Source organism: Chiloscyllium punctatum, chromosome 40, assembly GCF_047496795.1.
Source record: "Chiloscyllium punctatum isolate Juve2018m chromosome 40, sChiPun1.3, whole genome shotgun sequence".
In the NCBI taxonomy this organism is placed as follows: domain Eukaryota; kingdom Metazoa; phylum Chordata; class Chondrichthyes; order Orectolobiformes; family Hemiscylliidae; genus Chiloscyllium; species Chiloscyllium punctatum.
Window position 1 is genome coordinate 23,199,949 of NC_092778.1, and position 20,723 is coordinate 23,220,671.

Consider the following 20,723-nt stretch of genomic DNA (forward strand, 5'->3'; position numbering starts at 1 on the left):
GGCCCTTGGAGCCAGGGCAATTGTGGCCTCCTCCCACCATTTTATATTTTAGATTTATCCCAGTGGTTGGTGGGCAGAGCTGGGAGGTCCTCATGATGCAGGGAGCACAATCCTGGAGGGATTCCCTGCAGTTACCTAGGGCATTGTGGATGGGTACCTTCACCTGAAGAACCCACTGCCATGGAGAGGGACTTGGCATCAAGACCCAGCCTCTGCACCTCCTGCCAATGTCACCTGCCCATCACTCCATGCCCCTGTACCCTCCCTTCAAGCCTACCCCAACCAGACGCTGCCTTCCCATTGGCACTGCTGGTCAGTACAGCTGTCAGCCCCTGATTGGCTGGGGCGGAGAAGCCCTTCTACAAGGCTGGGTATCGGCTGAAATGTTTGGATCTGAGATTTGAAAGGTGTTGATTTCAGATAAAGGAGAAACCTGTACTTAATTAGACTTGTTTCAAACAAACCTTGAAATTTTAGTTCCTGTTAACAACCTTAGCTCAGCCAGATTTCAACTTTCCGAGGCCATTCAGTCCAGCATACCCTTCAACGAAGGTGCCTTCTTTTTGTCACTCCGGCTTGTACAAAGTCAATTGTAAGGCTGTGATGGAGAAGATTAGTAAGGTTTTCTGCTAGTCACGTCTAACTTCACAAAATGAATTTTGGTTCACTCAAAATCTGGGATGTGCCACATTGAGGTGAGTGGTATTGGACAAGGTAATGAACGAGGAGGTGTTAATCTGTGAGCTAAGCTGAAGTTCCAGTCATGGTGATACATAACAGAACCACCATAAGGGGCTCCGGGCAGCTGTAGTGGGAACCAGTCAGGACTTCCACTCATTAAGAATTAGGAATGTTGGCAGTATCATAGAATCCCCACAGTGTGGAAAAAAGCCATTCAGCCCAAGTCTACACTGACCCTCAGAGTATCCCACCCAAACCACCACCCCCCTCACTCTATCCCTGTAACCCTGCATTTCTGGTGGCTAACCTACACATCCCTGAAAACCAATGAGCAATTTAGCATGGCCAATCCATCGAACCTGTTCAGATGTCTCCAGGTATTAGCCTCACCAAATAGCATGAGGTGTCGTTGAGAGGGAGCTGGATATCTCCAGTAGAGAGAATGAAAGCGTGTATTAATAGTGTGTGATGAAGCAAGGTGCAAGGTGACTTGTTTGAGTCATGAATACTGGCATAGATTGGTTGGGCTGGCTACATATTCACGCTAGGAAACTGTTTAAAAAGTGCTGCACCTAAAGAAACCAGACTACACCCCGTTGTTCCTTGGTCAAATTCTCCACTTGGCTGGTTTCTGACAGTTATATCATTGGTCACATTGCCTCTCAATGACACAGGAGAGCATTGTTTAATGCTCTCATCTTTTGACTGTGATAGAATGACCCTGCGTGGAAATTAGAGGCTGGAAATTGGGTGAATCTAGCAGTTAACTAGTCATGGTGGTGACCAACACGTGGAATAGGTTGGCACCATTCTCTGTCAATTCTCATGCAGGGAGATATAAATGAGGCCCAAAGGACTTCGTGTCCCTGAAGGTGATGCTGGGAAGCAACCAGTGCCTTTAGGAGGAATTCCAATGATTCCTGAGATGGCCATACTGATATGAGGCGGGATTGAGTTGGTTAGGATTATAATCACTGGAGTTGAGAAGAATGAGGGGTTTCTTATAGAAAACCTAGAAAATTGTAACAGAACTACACAGGTTAGATGCAGGAAAGATGTTCTCAATGGTGAGGAGTACAGAACACAGGCGTCATTCCTTAAGGATAAGGAATAAACCCTTTAGCACTGAGATTAGGAGAAATTTCTTCACCCTGAGAGTGACGAACCTGTGGAGTTCACCACCACAGAACATGGTCAAGGTCAAAACGTGTTTTTAAAGAAGGAAATAAATGGAGCTGTTGTGTCTAAAGGGATCATGGGATATGGAGAAGAGTGGGATCAGCCATGATCGTATTGAATGGCAGAGTGGGTTTGAGGGGTCTTAGAATCACATGGGACAGAAACAAACCTTTTGGTCCAACATGTCCATGCCGATCAGACTTCCCAATCTGACCTAGTCACATTTGCCAGCACCTGGCCCATATCCTTCTAAATCCTTCCTAATCATATACCCATCCGATGCCTTTTAAATGCTGTAATTAGCATTTGTACCAGCCTCCACCACTTCCTCTGGCAGCTAATTCCATATAATCTCCACACTCTCCAGCCAATTTCTCTTTTCCGTGTAACTGAGTCTCTATGAAGCAGTGGTGGAAAGAAAGGAGAACATTAACAACGTGTCTTCTCAGTGACTTTATTGGAGCTGGATTTTAATCTGGACACAATTTTACAAAAGACTTTAACAACTTGTTAGTGTCAACAACTGCTTCCGATTACATGAACTACGTGAAATTCCCTTTCACACCACATCCTGCTGCTAACAGCCACATTCATCGGTGAGGCAATGTTGATGAGCAGGTCATTGTCTTCGATGGCACAGCTTCTCAGCTCATCTTTGGATCCCTAGAAGGAGAGGCACCTTCTGGATCTTTGCCGACCATCTCATGGCACGGAGACTTTGTTTGAGTTTTGCAATCTTAACTCATTGGTTCAGGTCCAGTAACAGGTGCAGTCAGCTGTTTGTAGAGTAGTTTATCTCTCAGTTGGATTATTTTTGCAGAGGGCACCTTCTCAGAATACTATTCAGTTAGCGAATTTGCGATGATTTGTAGCTCAGGTTGAGGTTCTGGATGTAGGTTTGCTTGCTGAGCTGGAAGGTTTGTTTTCAGATGTTTCGTCATCATACTAGATAACATCATTGAGCCTCCAGATGAATCACTGCTGGCATGGCCCGCTTTCTATTTGTTCGGTTTCCTTGGGTGGGTGATGTTATTTCCTGTGGTGACGTCATTTCCCATTCTTTTTATCGGGGGTGATAAATGGGATCCACGTCAATGTGTTTGTTGATAGAGTTCCGGTTGGAATGCCATGCTTCTAGGAATTTTCGTGTGTCTCTGTTTGGCTTGTCCTAAGGTGGATGTGTTGTCCTAGTTGAAGTGGGCGGCACGGTGGCACAGTGGTTAGCACTGCTGCCTCACAGCGCCAGAGACCTGGGTTCAATTCCCACCTCAGGTGACTGTCTGTGTGGAGTTTGCACATTCTCCACGTGTCTGCGTGGGTTTCCTCCGGGTGCTCCAGTTTCCTCCCACAGTCCAAAGATGTACAGGTCAGGTGAATTGGCCATGCTAAATTGCCCGTAGTGTTAGGTAAGGGGTATATGTAGGGGTATGGGTGGGTTGTGCTTCGGCGGGGCGGTGTGGACTTGTTGGGCCGAAGGGCCTGTTTCCACACTGTAAGTAATCTAATCTAATCAAAGTGGAGTCCTTCCTTATCTGTATATAAGGATACTGTGTGCTGCTGCAAGAGTGCTGCAGTGTCAGAGGTACTTCCACATTCTAAGGCATTCAGTATTCATTAACCGCATCTGATATCCAAGAAAATGCAGCATTGGTTAATCACATCAGCTCACACCTCCCCTGCCTTCTTCACCTCCGTCCAAGACCCTGATGGGCAGCATGGTGGCACAGTGGCTAGCACTGCTGCCTCACAGCGCCAGAGACCTGGGTTCAATTCCTGCCTCTGGCAACTGTGCAAACTCCACACAGACATTCTCCCCATGTCTGCGTGGGTTTCCTCCGGATGCTCCGGTTTCCTCCCACAGTCCAAAAATATGCAGGTCAGGTAAATTGGCCATGCTAAAATTGCCTGTAGTGTTAGGTGAAGGGGTAAATGTAGGAGAATGGGTCTGGGTGGGTTGCTCTTCGGAGGATCGGTGTGAACTTGTTGGGCCAAAGGGCCTATTTCCACATTGTAAGCAATTTAATTTAATCTAATCTAATGGATCATTTCATTTCCTGCACATCCACCTACCTCATCTACTGTGTCCATTGCTCTCCACGTGGTCTCCTCTACATTGGGGAGACTGGACGCCAACTTGCAGAGCGTTTCACGAACATCTCTGGGAGGCACTCACCAAACAACTTCACCACCCTATGGCCGACTACTTTAACTCCCCTTCCCACTCCCCCAAGGATATGCAGGTCCTGGGTCTCCTCCACTGCCCACTCAAAACCATCCGCCAACTGGAGGAAGAACACCTCATCTTCTACCTCAGGACACTACAACCACATGGCATCAACATTGACTTCACCAGTTTCCAAATTTCCCTTCCCCCGCGCCCCCCACCCCACCCCCACCTCATCCCAGATTCAATCTACCACCTTGGCACTGCCCTTTTAACCTGTCCCACATGTCCACCTTCCTTCCCACCTATCTGCACGTCCACACCAACCTATCACAATTATCCCCCCACCTGCATCCACCTATTGCCTTCCCAGCTACCTTCCCCTCAGGCCCACACCCACCCCAAAATTTATCTCTGTGTTTTCCCCCCCATGCCCCCCCCCCCCCCCCCCCGCCACATTCCTGATGAAGGGCTTATGCCTGTAACGTCGATTCTCCTGCTCCTTGGATACTGCCTGACTTGCTGTGCTTTCCCAGCACCATGCTTTTCAACTCCGATTCTCCAATATTTGCAGCCCTCGCTTTCTCCTTGGAACCACATGTCAGGAATGCTCCAAACTTGCCTGGAGGCATATAGTTCAAACGGCGTGCAAGAAACTAACACTATTCAGGACAAAACAGCCCACATGATTGGCACCACCTTCATCATTCACTCCCTCTTTTGCCAATACTCAAGAGCTGCAATGTGTATCATGTAAAAGATGTACTCACCAAGGCTCCTCCAGCAGCTCCTTCTGAATCCCCACAACCACTTCCATCCAGAAGAATGAGAGCAGTAGATACCTGGGGCCACCATCTGCAAGTTCCCCTCCAATCGTCCTGATTTGGAAATGTATCACCAGTCCTTCACTGGAACAAAATCCTGGAATTCCCTCTCTAACTGTATTGTGGGTCTACCCACAGCACGCAGACTGCAGTGGTTCAAGAAGGCAGCTCATCACCACCTTCCCAAGGGCAACTAGGAACAGGCAATAAATGCTGGCCCAGCCAATACTGCCCATGTCCCAGGAAATAAATAAGGATGAAAAATAAACCTGTGAGAAAAAGAAATTGGAAATAGCACATTTGCACAGTGTTGGGGTGTAACTGAAAATAGGCTGCTGGCAGTGGGTGGGTTAATGATAGGTTGCACACACACTGGGAGCACTAACTATAATTAGTGATCTCAAACTTCTGCTGCTCTTACGGTCTACTGAAAGTAAATGGCCAGTGAGTAATTTACGCTGCCTTGCTCGAATGAAGCCCTGATTTGCGAGTTTAAATATATGTCAGGTTAAAGGGGACATGTCGACCGCACCCTGCTAACAAACCCCACACTGTCCCACTGTCCCCACCTCTCCCAGCCTTTCCGATTGGCCTTCCCTCTCTCTCTCTGAACACTCTGTGCGAATGTGGTAGTTTGCCAGTTCCTGGAACCGTCAAACAAGAAACAAAATTGCATCACATCATCTTGACAATAGATTAGCTGTAATTTTGCTAAGCATGTTAGAAAATAGATGCCAACTCTTTGCAGAGAGATGAACTTTTAAAAAAACTGCTGATGCACTTCATGTTCATGAGCAGTAGCTTATGGTCTTCCAAATAAACACAATAAGGGGGCTCACTGCCATGGTTTCTCCACCCGGTCTTAAAGCATCTCAGTTTGTTGTGAAGATATTGATTTGGAAACTGATTAATCCTGTAAGTAATCCGTGAGGAAATTTGGATTCTCCTTTTGTATTAGATTTTATTGTCACATGGACTCAGGAACAGGAGTACAGTGAAAAGTGTACAAAGTCGCCATTATCCATTGTACAAAAGACAAAACTGGGCTTTTAAAAAAAAACAGAAATAAAAGAAACTGAGCCAAAAGTAAAAGAAAAATTTCCAGATCTTAAAATCCTTATCCAAAGGAAAGGAAGAAGTCCAGATTTTTAAAATCTTATCTCCCCGAGCCTAGCCCTGGCCTAGAGTTTAGGTCAGCCTCCTCCTGGGGTATGTTCCACTGCTTGTCTTTGCAGCCATCACTGCCGCCTTCAGTCATTGGCAGAGGCTGTGGATTTAATGGGAAAATGCTACTTTAGAGTTTTGTGAGATGACATTTGGATTGGTTAATTGGCTCACTTCACCTTGTTAGTAGTTGGGATTTTGGATGACATGTCAATTAGTCTGAATTCTATCAAAGATCTAATCTGTAAATCATCTACTTAATGAATCTTAAAGACATCAAAACTCAATTTTGTTGGCATATTTACAGTGACATATTATAAATATATTGATGGAAGCGCATGGCTGTTAATGTCTTGTAAATTGGCACGTAACGTCGGTTCTTTTATAACGCGATGGTTGCGTTCTTGTACAACCCATGTTATAGAAAAATCACGCTTAAGAAATGGCGCTTAAAGTGTTGGCGATGTAATCACATTACAGCCAATACACTTTTTTTAAAATCGTTCATGCTGTGGAAACAACATTCCCCTAATTCGTCAATTGCGTTACAGTGAATTCACATTGACGAAACGTGTGTTATAGCAGAAGGACCTGTATTTTTACTTTATCAGGTTCATAAGATGAACTATTTTGTCTCATTTATACAGTTATGTATGCACCAGTTATGATATGTCTGCAGATTTGCTGAAAAATATGGATCTACATTTGATTTGTTGAAAACATAAAATGTTTTTACACGTGAAAAGGTGCCTTCAGCCCTTATCTTCCATCTATATTGTGTCCTGCTCCATTTATTGATCACATTGTGATGTGAACATTTCTCTGACAATTGTCCCATTTGATTGAAGAAAGATTTTTGAAATGTTTCAGTAAATTCTGTTAGTACTTCCTTTTATTTTAAATTAATAAAGTAATGTGGCTTTTCCTCATTATTCAGTGAGTTCATGGACCCGATGATCTCTAAACTGTGAATTCGGAGACCCCAAACTTAATTCCTGTTCTGCTAGATGATGGTAGTGAGGAGTATGATAGCATCTGAAGCTAGGGAGGAAATTGGTCAAGGTTCCTGCGAATGATTAAGTTGAGAAAGTGTGTGTGTGTGTGTACGTGTGTACGTGTGTACGTGTGTACGTGTGTACGTGTGTACGTGTGTACGTGTGTACGTGTGTACGTGTGTACGTGTGTACGTGTGTGTGTCAGTGATATTATAAGTGACCAAGTTCATGTACACTGACTCGATTCATGCCTTTAATGAGATAGACACAAAGAGTCATTGGTACCAAAGTAACAATATAATAGCCACTCTTACATTGGAAAAGGAGAGGAATGAAGTAGGAAATTGGGGGCTGATGGGGGTGGGGGAGAGCTTTGGGGGAGATAACTGAAACACCGAGGAATCTGAGTTTGAAATTCCATAGAATGTTGGCTGTACAATGGTAAGATCCTCTACAGAATGAATGAATTTCCATTCATTTTAACACCGTTTTGCAGTACAGAATATTGTAGCTTGCGTAATGAGTAATGATTTATTTAGTTTTTATTGGAGGCATGAGCACACAACGGTCTTTATCTAGAATAAATATCCTGCTTAAATGCCTTAGCACTGCAGAGAATTATCATTAATCTGAGGTTGTGTGGTCTAGGGTTAACCTGACAGATAAAGGTGGGGCAAAAGGCTCAGCATAAACCATAATTTTAATCTTGTCCATGCTCACAAAATCAATTCAAGACCGGCTTTGTCAGAGTTTACTAGCACTTCTTATCATGTTTTTTCTTCTGTATTCTTATTTAATGTGATTTTTTTTTTCAAGCAGCTTTCAAAAATGTCGATGGTTAATTGCCTCATCCATGTCAACAGGCATATACAAAATGACTGAAATTCCTGGTTTCCAATGTTTGCAAGCATTTGGTTCCTCTGCAGCTTGGGATAATTGAATTCCATTTCCAAAAATCTTGGTTCACAAGTATACAATTTAAAGCATTTGTCAGTCAATGGATTAAATGTAAATGTGGAATTATATGATGCCACACGTTAATACTTTTAGGAGTTGATTAATTTCATACTTGAGTACAATCTCTAATATAACGTTCTGTAAGTTTCAACTGAGGGGAGTCAATGTGACTTTTTACATTGGGAGAGGTTAGAGAAGCTCTGAGCCAGATATCATTGTTGCCTTGTATGCATTTTTAGTGCAATTTAATTTTTAAAATTTCTTCTTTTTAGTTTTTATTTTAATTGCACGCAATACTGATTTTTAAAATCTACGATACTGGAGTATTGTTTTCACTGGTGACCCTGTCAAACCTGCTGTGTCCTGATGTAGTGAAGCACTGTTTTTGGTGGTACTGGGACATAACCATGCAAGCCTCTGAGAAATGTCGTAGATATGTGGATGCAAAATAGGAAACCCTTGTGAAGTATAGATGGTCCCCGATTTTCACAAGCATCCACTTTACGATTGCTCGTGCTTAAGAATCATTGAATTTTACAGCACAGAAGGAGGCAGTTCAACCCATTGTGTCTGTACCAGCTCCTGAAAGAGCTACCCAGCTAGTCCCAGTCTCCAGCCCTACCTCCACAAGCCTGCAATCCCACACAGGAGTGTAATTCTTTTCTCAGTTATTCGTTTGTGTGATGTGGGCATCGCTGACTGGGCTAGCATTTATTGTGGGCATCGCTGACTGGGCCAGCATTTATTGCCCGTTCCTAGTTGCCCCTTTAGAAGATGGTGGTCAGCTGCCTTTTTTCAACTGCTGCAGTCCATGTGTTGTGGGTTGCTGCTGCTGTGGCTTGACCCACAATGCCATCAGGGAGGAAATTCCAGGATTTTGACCTAATTTTAAAGATCCGGCATACAAGCATTTCCTGTTTCTGAACAGCCACTTTCTGTTATGCTGCACTGTGCCCCGGCTTGGGTACAAATCAACTTACGCAAAGGATGGAACCCAGGGACTTGCCTGGACTTTATTAGCAAATGGGAGACCACAGCCAAAGCTGTCCCTTGTGTCAGGGGTCGACTGAAATGGTAGGAAAGTGGTTTTACTGTATGGTTTGGGAATCTCATTGGCAACCTCTACCCTCTTGCTAATGCCCCATTTGTTCTCCTGTTCAAACCTGCTGTATCTTGTCTCAGTTGGGTGTGATCATTAACTGTACAGAAGGTCCTCAATGAGTTGAGGATGCATCCTCTCCATATTGATGCACTTGGTTGGGATAGGGAGGAGGTGGAGGCAAACCTTTGTCTGTCTGCCAAACTGCAAAAAGTGACTGGAGATTCCCACTTAGGGCCAGGTAGCCGGTATGCCAAATTTTGGACTACTCTGGTGGTTTTCCAATGAGTTATAACTGGGTCTCCCTTCAAGGGCAGCATATTTTGAGGTCTCTTTCTGCTATTGATTGGGACGGGCTCACTGCTCCTGTTCTACATTATACAGATGTGTTCCGTATTTGGATATTAGATGGAATGATAAGACCATCTGTACAGAATAAGACCATCACAAGGTAGAATCACTTCTCACAATTGGGATGAAAATTCTTGAATTTTAATGGTGCATCTTGTGTATTTTTCTGTGCTCTCATTACAGACACAACTTTGACAGTTTAACTTGCAGATGTAACTTTCACCAAACAGCACAATTATAATTTGAAAAGACTGGTACTGTTGTAACATATTAGACTGTCACTTAATACTTGAAATTTGCATGAAGTTTCCTTCAGTCACAAATGTTGGAATTACACAGAGGTTGTACAAGATGTTGGTTTGGTCACCTTTGGAGTATTTTGTACAGTTCTGGTCCCCTGCTGTAGGAAGGATCTTAAATTGGAGAGGGTACAGAAAAGTTTTACCAGGATGATACTGGGACAGAGTGGGTCTTGATGTAGTGAGACAGAATGAAACTATTTTTATTTCCATTGACTAATGGAATTAAAGGTGTCACGGTGGCTCAGTGGTTGGCACTGCTGCCTCACAGAGGCACCCTCGGGCGAATGTCTGTGCACAGTTTGCACATTCTCCCTAGGTCTGTGTGGGTTTCCTCCGGGTGCTCCGATTTCTTCCCACAATCCAAAGATTAGGTGGATTGGCCATGCTAAATTGCCGATATGGTTGGGGGACTCGATGGGCTGCTTCCACACTGTCGGCATTCTATGAAACGTTGAACAGGCCACTGACTTGTTTGCTGAGTATGCATTCTCTCAAAGTCAAAGATCCACTTTGCTGGATCAAAGAAATGGTTTGCTGGTGTCTTTAAGATATTATCATGCAGTACTCACAAGACGCTAAGATCTTTTCTCTCTGTTTTCTTTCCCAGTGGTGCGGGGTCACATTCGATCGGTGTTCCATGATGCAGAGCGACAGGAGTCCATCGTTAGCGTGAGCACCACCAAAATTTATAGACAGAAGTATACCCTCTTTCACCCGATAGGAAAATACGGAAAATCGTTTGGAGAAGTCAGGACATTTTTGAAGTGTGGGGTGAAGCAAGGAGTCGGGACCTTCATTTTCACAGGTCATGTCCACTTTGGGGAGGCATGGCTTGGGTGTGCACCTCGCTACAAAGATTTCAAGAGGATCTCCGAAGTGGCCAAGGAAGCACACGAGAATCAATGCGAGATTGAGTCAGACTGATGCTGCTTAAGTCATGATGCCGAAGTTTAAACCGGCAGGAAAGGGGTGTCAAACATATGCCACCATGGTCCATTGAGAATCGCACTGTGAAGAGAATCCCTGAAGAGAAGGCTTTGGAGATGGTTGCTTCATTGTTTAGCGAGAGTGACTGTGACTGTGCTGGTAACCTCTCACTGTGCAAAGGACACTGTGTGGGGTTGATTTATTGCCCGATGGGAACAATTGTTATTGCACAGCCCAACCCCGTATGTCCCTCGGAGAGGATGGGAGAGACGATTCATTGTCCAAGGCAAACAGTTGAAAATGTGCAATCAGCCAGGCTTTGTGAGGGAGTCGACTCTGGTCGAAGATTAAATTAACAAAATAGTTTCATGTTCAAACACTTGTGGAACACTCCATGGCTTGAAAACAAACGGTTTTGCATCCTGATAGAACTTTCCATGTATAAAGTATACAGGCTGCAGTTGCATAATTAAAGATCCCTTAACCTAAACGAATTAGCCAGTAACATAGAAAATGTTGACCTGTCAATGACGGCAGTTTTTGCATGTGACCAGTGCATTTCTAATTGTGTGCCTGAAGGACAGCCTGATCAAACCTTCCGTGATTCAAGAAGAGAATGTTTACTTTGTATATTTTTGTTATTTATAATTTTTATTTGATGCAGAGTTAACAGGCGAGAACTGCAATCGACAAGATTGGATACGCTAAGTCCGATATAACCGTTCAAATACTGAACACATAAGTATTGGTAACAAGAAATTGAGTTCTGCAATATCGATCGTTTTATCTCTTATGGATCCCCGACATCTATTCACGCATTCCCTTTTGCACCACATGATCCTGCCTCTCAAACTATAGGATCCCCATTCATCTCGTTCAAGGCTGTGGAGTTTATTGCCTCTTTTCTTTTTATGATCCCTAACAGAAAGCTGAGCTCTTGTCCTCACATTCTCTTTTGTGAATAAAGTAGTAAATATTGCACCAAACACTTACAACATTGACAAACTCATGTTCTCAGTAAACCTGAAGAACTAGGAGTGTTTGGGATTTGGGAATTTGGAATGGGGTGGGTGCATGTCTTTAAGCAAGGAAAGGCTAAGGGCAGGACTTATACAATTAATGGTAGGGCTCTGGATAATATTGTAGAACACAGTTCTTTGTTTGCATCACATATGGATATGGTGGTTGAGAAGGCTTTTAGCGTACCTGCCTTCGTTGCTCAGTCCTTTGGGTACAGGAGTTGTGACATGTTGAGGTTGTACAGGATATTGGTGAGGCCTCTTCTGGAATACTGTGCAGAGTTCTGGTTGCCCTGTTAAAGAAAAGGATACGATGAAATTGGAGAGGGTTCAGAAGACATTTACCAGGGGTGAAGGGTTTGAGTTATGAATAGAAGCTGCACAGGCTTGGATTTCTTTCATTGGAGCGTTGGAGGTTGAGGGGTGACCTTAGAGATTTATACAATCATGAGAGGCCTAGATAGGGTAAATAGCAAGAGTCTTTTCCCTAGGGTGATGGAGTTCAAAATTGGGGGGCATGGTTTTAAGGTGAGAGGAGAAAGATGTAAAAAGAACACTAGGGGAAAGATTGTTACGTAGTGTTTCATGTATGGAATGAACTGCAAGAAGTGGTGGATGCAGATATAGTTGCAACATTTAAAAGACATTTGGACAGGTACACGATTAAGAAAGGTTTGGAGAGATACGGGCTAACGCAGGCAGGTGGCACTAGTTTAGTTTGAGAACATGGTCGATGTGGACTAGTTAAACCAAAGGGTCTGTTTCCGTGCTGTTTGACTATGACTGGGACCTGTATTCTGATTTGAAGTGGAAAATGTGGCACAGACTAGTGAATTTCTGAAGTTTACAAAATGCCTACCACTGAACAGAAAACCAATCCGCGATATTCAAAGACTTTAGCAACTCTTAAAATTGAACAGTTTAATTTAAAGGCACTTCAAGTTTGTACGTTTATCCAATCCTGAATTAAACCTGGAACCAGTGATAAAATTGACTGATACTTTTACTGCGCATTTGTTAAAGATTAGAATTTTCTTAGGCTTTCCAAACATTGTACTGAAGCAACATGGTGCTGTCAACTGCACATTCATGTAAAATATTTACAGTAATGTTATTTTCTATGTTCTTCTTTGTGTTTGTGTGTCTGCAGCTAACTAGGGTGTACATGGTGTAAATATTTATGCTTAAAAACAATCCTGAATTCAGTGGATGGAACAATTGAGACCTTCTGAGTCTCTGTGTATAAATACGGCTATAGTTTGTTCTTTAAGAATGTACCTCTTTTTTTTAAAAAAAAAGTTTTCACATTTGAAAAGTTTATTAAACCTGAAACAAGTTGCCATTCACAATAGTGTCCATGTGAATTGTTTATATCATATCACAGTAGACTGATCACTTCCTGTGCTTCATTTAGATTTAGGTTTTACTGTCACATGTAGAGTGAATTTTTGCAATGTCACCATTCAGTTCGAAAGTACAAAATTGTAGGTGAAAAAATAGAAAAATAAAGAAGTAGGTTTTAAAAAGTCCACCACTACAGTTCTTCTTAGTATAAAGTCAAAAAATAAAGAAATGAAGTTAAAAGGGACCTAACGAGCAACTTCTTCACTCAGAGGGTGGTACATGTATGGAATGAGCTGCCAGAGGGCGTGGTGGAGGCTGGTACAATTACACCATTTAAAAGGCATCTGGATGGGTATATGAACAGGACGGGTTTGGGGGGCTATGGGTCGAAAAGTGAGGTGCTGGAAAAGCACAACTGGTCAGGCAGCATCCAAGGAAAAGGCGAATTGACGTTTCAAGTGTAAGCTCTTCATTCCTGACTCTCCTGCTCCTCCGATGCTGCTGACTGGCTGTGCTTTTCCAGCACCACACTCTTAGACTCTAATCTCCAGAATCTGCAGTCCTCACTTTCTCCTTAGAGATTATATGGGCCAAGTGTTGGCAAATGGGACTGGACTAATTACGGATAGCTAGTCAGCATAGACGAGTTGGACTGAAGGGTCTTTTTCCTCACTGTACATTAGATTAGATTAGATTACTTACAGTGTAGAAACAGGCCCTTCGGCCCAACAAGTCCACACCGCCCCGCCGAAGCGCAACCCACCCATACCCCTACATCTACCCCTTACCTAACACTATGGGCAATTTAGCATGGCCAATTCACCTGACCTGCACATCTTTGGACTGTGGGAGGAAACCGGAGAACCTGGAGGAAACCCACGCAGACACGGGGAGAATGTGCAAACTCCACACAGTCAGTCGCCTGAGGCGGGAATTGAACCCGGGTCTCTGGTGCTGTGAGGCAACAGTGCTAACCACTGTGCCACCATGCCGCCTACATCTCTGACTCTCAGTGTGTTTTGCTTAAAATCTAGTGTGGGCCAATCGAATCATAGCTGGACTAACTTACATTTGCCTTTAAATGAAATAACAAGTTGAGGTCAGGACTATCCCCTTAATATATTTTGGGGGGGCACGGAGGGGGTGGTTGGTGTGCTCTTGACACTCCTTTCTTAAGCCTTAGGCCTGCAGTCGCTCCATACTGGGCTTTCCCCACCAGGGCTCGCGCTCCCCCTACACTGGCTGGGTCCCGCCCACGTCTTTATTGCATAAGTGTGGCAGGCACATAGATGGTACAACTTCTGCAACGATATGAAAGCTTCATAGATGGTAGAAGGTAGCCATACAGATATACAGCATGGAAACAGACCCTTCAGTCCAACCTGTCCATGCCGACCAGATATCCCAACCTAATCTAATCCCACCTGCCGGCACCCAGCCCATATCCCTCTAAACCCTTCCTATTCATATACCCATCCAAATGCCTCTTAAATGTTGCAATTGTACGAGCCTTCACCCCATCCTCTGGCAGCTCATTCCATACACGTACCACCCTCTCTGCGTGAAAATGTTGCCCCTTCGGTCTCTTTTATATCTTTCCCCTTTCACCCTAAACCTATGCCCTCTAGTTCTGGACTCCCCGACCCCAGGGAAAAAACCTTGTCTATTTATCCTATCCATGCCCCTCATAATTTTGTAAACCTCTATAAGGTCACCCCTCAGCCTCCGATGCTCCAGGGAAAACAGCCCCAACCTGTTCAGCCTCTCCCTATAGCTGAAATCCTCCAACCCTGGCAACATCCTTGTAAATCTTTTCTGAACCCTTTCAAGTTTCACAACATCTTTCTGATAGGAAGGAGACCAGAATTGCACGCAATGTTCCAACAGTGGCCTGACCAATGTCCTGTACAGCCGCAACATGACCTCCCAACTCCTGTACTCAATACTCTGACCAATAAAGGAAAGCATACCAAACGCTATCCTATCTACCTGCGACTCCACTTTCAAGGAGCTATGAACCTGCACTCCAAGGTCTCTTTTTCAGCAACACTCCCTAGGACCTTACCATTAAGTGTATAAGTCCTGCTAAGATTTGCTTTCCCAAAATGCAGCACCTCGCATTTATCTGAATTAAACTCCATCTGCCACTTCTCAGCCCATTGGCCCATCTGATCTAGATCCTGCTGTAATCTCAGGTAACCCTCTTCGCTGTCCACTACACCTCCAATTTTGGTGTCATCTGCAAACTTACTAACTGTACCTCTTATGCTCGCATCCAAATCATTTATGTAAATTACAAAAAGTAGAGGGCCCAGCACCGATCCTTGTGACACTCCACTGGTCACAGGCCTCCGGTCTGAAAAACAACCCTCCACCACCACCCTCTGTCTTCTACTTTTGAGCCAGTTCTGTATCCAAATGGCTAGTTCTCCCTGTATTCCATGATATTGAAGCTTGCTAATCAGTCTCCCATGGGGAACCTTGTCGAACACCTTACTGAAGTCCATATAGATCACATCTACTGCTCTGCCCTCATCAATCCTCTTTGTTACTTCTTCAGAAAACTCAATCAAGCTTGTGAGACATGATTTCCCATGCACAAAGCCATGTTGACTATCCCGAGTCAGTCCTTGCCTTTCCAAATACATGTACATCCTGTCCCTCAGGATTCTCTCCAACAACTTGCCCACCACCGAGGTCAGGCTCACCGTCTATAGTTCCTTGGCTTGTCTTTACCACCCTTCTTAAACAGTGGCACCACGTTTGCCAACGTCCAGTCTTCTGGCACCTCACCTGTGACTATCGATGATACAAATATCTCAGCAAGAGGCCCAGCATCACTTCTCTAGCTTCCCACAGAGTTCTCAGGTACACCTGATCAGGTCCTGGGGATTTATCCATCTTTAACTGTTTCAAGACATCCAGCACTTCCTCCTCTGTAATCTGGACATTTTGCAAATGTCACCATCTATTTCCCTACAGCTTATATCTTCCATATCCTTTTCCATAGTAAATACTGATGCAAAATATTCATTTAGTATCTCCCCCATTTTCTGTGGCTCCACACAAAGGCCACCTTTGTTTTTAGGTGTTAGCTGCACAAATGTTATAAGGCAGTTCTCCCTCTCCGATCACAGCTCACATTCTTATGCCCTTATGTTTTCTAGTTTGGTGTAACTGTATTTGTTAATTTCTATAACAATGGCACTTGTGCCTTATTACTGCGGTTACCCTCTGCTGTTTGCCTAAGTGCTTCAACCACTTTGACAGTCATGCATTTCTTCTGTAACCAGTTCCCCATTTAGCATTACAAAACCACTGTTCATGCTTTAATCGACGCCGGTCAGACAGCATCCGAGGAGCAGGAGAGTCGACATTTTGAGATAAGCTCTTCCTGATGCTTAGCTCAAACCGTTGACTCTCCTGCTCCTCAGATGCTGCCTGACCAGCTGTGCTTTTCCAGCACCACTCTCTTCAATTCTGATCTCCAGCATCTACAGTCCTGACCTAATCAAGTCCCACTTTGTTTTAGCAATGCAAAACTGCTACCCTTTGCGCTCTAAGTATCTGCTAAGAATCCATCCCTGACTCATCAAGTCCTATTATGTTTTCCCTGATCCGATTAAGTCCGATTTAACCCTTTCTTGTTCTGTCGGTTCCACTGAACACCACAGATACACTCTGTTGCTGCTGCTACATTTGTGACCCAGCCCTCTCCAGGAGGTAAGTAAAAAACTAAAAGAGAGAAGAAAAACAAGAAAAGGAGAGAGAAATAAAGGAAAGCACAGAATGGACAAGAGCCTGGATGCTGCCTACTCCACTGCTGCCATCTTAGCTAATGGTTTGATGGTCTGGACATTGTGATATAAGACAAGGAAGTAATAATTATGAAATAGTTCATGTAACTCATTACAAACATTGAGAAGGGGTGAGCTAGATCCCATCTGTTCAAGCTTCTCAGCTGGGTACATCAAAGTTTGAAGTTGCTTTTTATGCAAGGCTATCCCTCTCTCCATTACGAATGCAGTTAACTGCTTGTAACTCAAGAAAACCTTCTCCATTGGATCCTGACTGCTCACAGCAGAGAGTGTGAATTTGAAAATGCAGTATCAAGTATATATCCCTTCGACAGTCACTGGAGCCCCCGCATGAACATACGCACACTCAGGGGGAGAAGCCTCCAATGCAAAGGAATTTTAACAGAATATATATATTTGCCTTTTAGGCATTTAAGGTTTTAACCTGACACCAATGTTGATTAGCTGGTTTCTTAGGTGCAGTCAGCTGTAGTAAACACTGCTGAGATTTTGATTCTCAGATTCTTGCATTTTCTGTGGAAACTGAGGACCAACTTCTCCAGAGAAACAAAAAAGGAGATAGCAGTTTGTATTTCTTGTGCTAAGATGCTCAAGGAACCTCCTTTGAAATACTGGTTCCAGTGTGTTGTTGTTCCAATGGATTATTTTGGGTGGGTTTGTACCAAAACAGCCTTTGTACCAAAGTCTTATACTTTGTATTAACAAAGTTGGCCCACAATGGAGATGATCCACTTTAGCAAATATTTTCAGTGGACCATTGTTGGAGTTGAAAAGTGTAGCACTGGAAAAGCACAGTGGGACAGGCAGCATCCAAGGACCACAGGAATTGACGTTTCAGGCAGAAGCCCTTCATTGGGAATGTCCAAAATGTCGACTCTCTTGCTCCTCGAGTGCTGCCTGACTGCTGTTCTTTTCCAGTACCACACTCCCGACTCTGATTTCCAGTCCTTACTTCCTCCATTGTTGGAGTACCCCGTTATGTATTTATACGGAATGAATGTGTCCCACTTTATTGTGAAGGAGACCTTTCGGCTTCTAATTCTCACCTCCACCCTCAGTACATTCCCTCCTGATCTGTGGAGGTAACCTTGGGGCATTCCCAGCTCTCCATTCCTTATCCTGACTACTTGCTTTCCTTCACTCTCCCAATTTCTATCCCTTTTGAATTTTTCAGGATGATGGAATTTTAATCTTAAAATCTAAATTTATGGATTACCTCATTATCATCAGCTGTTAATTGTTGTCTGTCCAACAGTTGCAATCCTTTGGCTCTCAACGTGAGTCCTTAAAATAACTTAAAGTTTACCTGCCAAGTCAATCAACACAGCCTTTGAAGTTTCTCTTAAGACTGCGAGGGACAAGACCACCACTCAAAGAAAATACTTCACCATTTTCCATGTCATGCCCTAAAACTCAGCAGAAGGCCTGGTGCTTCTCCTTCATCTGTTTTATTATTAATATTACACTTCCACCACCCTCCATCCAGCCCTCACCCACCTGAACTTACTATGTCAGATTACTATTCATAGACTTCAGTTCTGCATTTAACACTATCATTCCTCAGCACCTGATTGGAAAGCTGAGCCTGCTGGGCATAAACACCTCCCTCTGTAACTGGATCCTGGACTTCCTGACTGGGACACCTCAGTCAGTCAGGATTGGGAACAGCATCTCCAACAATATCACACTGAGCACGGAGGCTCCCCAAGGAGCTGTGCGCCCAGTCCACTGCTGTTCATCCTGCTGACGCATGACTGTGCAGTGATGCACAGGTTGAATCACATCATCAAGTTCGCTAATGATACGACAGTAATAGGTCTCATCAGCAGGAACAATGAGTCAGCCTACAGAGAGGAGGTGCAGCGGCTAATGGGCTGGTGCAGAGCCAACAATCTGTCTCTGAATGACTCCATGCTCTATGGTCTGTTCCCCGGGCCGCACACCGAGATTAACATCAACTGTGCCTGGAGGATCATCAGCTCGGTGAAGGACACTCTCTGGGCGGTCCGAAACCTGTTGATCTTCCAGCTGAAGGAGCTGATCCTGACTGAGTGTTGCGGACTGGCGCATTCCAAGGTCCAGGACTACGTGCTGAGGGACACGTTGAAGCTTGGGGCAGCTGCTGCCAAGGCGCGGTGGGGAAAGACCACCGTGTAACGTCTGCCTGCCTAAGAACAGGGGACCGATGCAGTAAGTGGGCTCCACTGATGCCTCAGCTAAACATATGGGTGGTAAACGTCCAGACCTGTATATTTGAATGAGTACTCGGTCACTGTATGCAAAGAAGTGGAATGTTTACGTATGTATGGCATGACCAATTATACAGATCATCAAAATATTTTATGAATAAAGTATATTTTTGAAATAAAAAAGTCTCTAAATGTGGACAAAATGAAAGAAGTGGTCATTGAGCAACCACTCTCTGCTGGATATTGACGGCTCCCCCCGTGGAGATCGTGAAAAGCACCAAATTTCCTGGTGTCGACCCCCTGGTGGAGGATCTCACCTGGACTCTCAACACTTACTCCATAGCCAAGAAAGCCCAGCAGCATCACTACTTTCTGTGCAGACTGAGGAAAGCCCATCTGCCACCACCCCATCCTCACCACATCCTACAGAGGTTCATTGAGAGTACCCTGAGCTGCTGTATCACTGCCTGGTTCGGGAATTGCACCGTCTTGGATCGTAAGACTGTACAATAGATAGTGAGGACAGCTGAGAGGATCATCGGGGTCTCTTTTCCCTCCGTTTCAGATATTTACACCACACGCTGCATCCAAAAGGTTAAGAGCATTGTGGAAGACCCCACACACCCCTCACTCAAACTCTTCTCCCTCCTGCCATCCGGCAGAAGATAATGGAGCGTTCGGTCTCTCACAGCCAGACCATGCAACAGCTTCTTCCCCCAAGCCATCAGGCTCCTTGACACTGTCTGATCAGACTCTTTCCATCTGATATTCTTTACACGACTTTGAATTGCTGCTAGAATAATGTCTATTAATGATCATTGTTTTATTCCACTGTAATTTACATGTTTTGCACTTCTTATACACTTTATGCCACCCTTTGCATGATTGTGTAGTTTGTGCTGTCCATGTAGCACCTTGGTCCTGGAGTACACTGTCTCGTTTTTTAACCGTATCACTTGTACATGGTAGAAATGACAAATAAAAATTTACTCTCTACTCTACTCAAACCCTTGTTGCCTCTTTCAATCTGTCACTCCTGGCCAAGAGCCCCCAAACTTTGTCATACAGGGCAATGAAGAAGGCTTTTGGCACACTGGCCTTCATCAGTCAGGGCATTAAGTGTAGAAGTTGAGAAGTTATGTTGCAGTTGTACAGGATGTTGGTGAGGCAACACTTGGAGTATTGTGTTCAGTTTAGGTCATCTTGCTATAAGAAGGATGTTATTAAACTGGAAAGAGTGCAGTAGGAATTTATAAGGATGTTGCCAGGGCTCAAGGTTCTGAGTTATAACAGGGGGCTGGACAAGCAAGGACTTTTTTCTTTAGGGCGTAGAAAACTGAGGGGGAATCTTATAAGTCGTGAGAGGCAAGGATAGGGTGAATGCACTCAGTCTTTTTCCCAGGGTTGGGAATCAAGGACTAGAGGGCATCAGTTTAGGGTTTTAAGTGAAAGAGTAAAAGGGAACCTGAAGGGCAACTTTTTTACACAGAGGGTGGTATACATATAGAATGAGCTGCCAGCAGAAGTGGTTGAGGTGGGTACATTAACATTTAAAAGGCATTTGGACAAATACATGGATAGGAAAGGTTTAGAAGGATATGGGCCAAGTGTAGGGAAATGGGATTAGTGTGGACGGACATTTGGGTCAGCATAGACCAGTTTGGGCTGAAGGGCCTGTCTCCGTGCTGTAGGACTCTGTGACCTCACTGG

At 44.2% G+C, this 20,723-nt stretch overlaps 1 protein-coding gene across 1 annotated transcript in view; it reads left to right on the forward strand.

The window, feature by feature from the left end:
* The window catches only part of metrn (meteorin, glial cell differentiation regulator), a 46,433-nt gene extending 33,422 nt beyond the window's left edge, over positions 1-13,011 (forward strand). Inside the window, exon 4 of the mRNA XM_072559479.1 lies at positions 10,324-13,011. Within this exon, the coding sequence (XP_072415580.1) occupies positions 10,324-10,640 (317 nt within the window). The 3' untranslated portion in view covers positions 10,641-13,011. The remainder of the gene's footprint in view (positions 1-10,323) is intronic.
* The last annotated feature ends 7,712 nt before the right edge of the window (positions 13,012-20,723 follow it).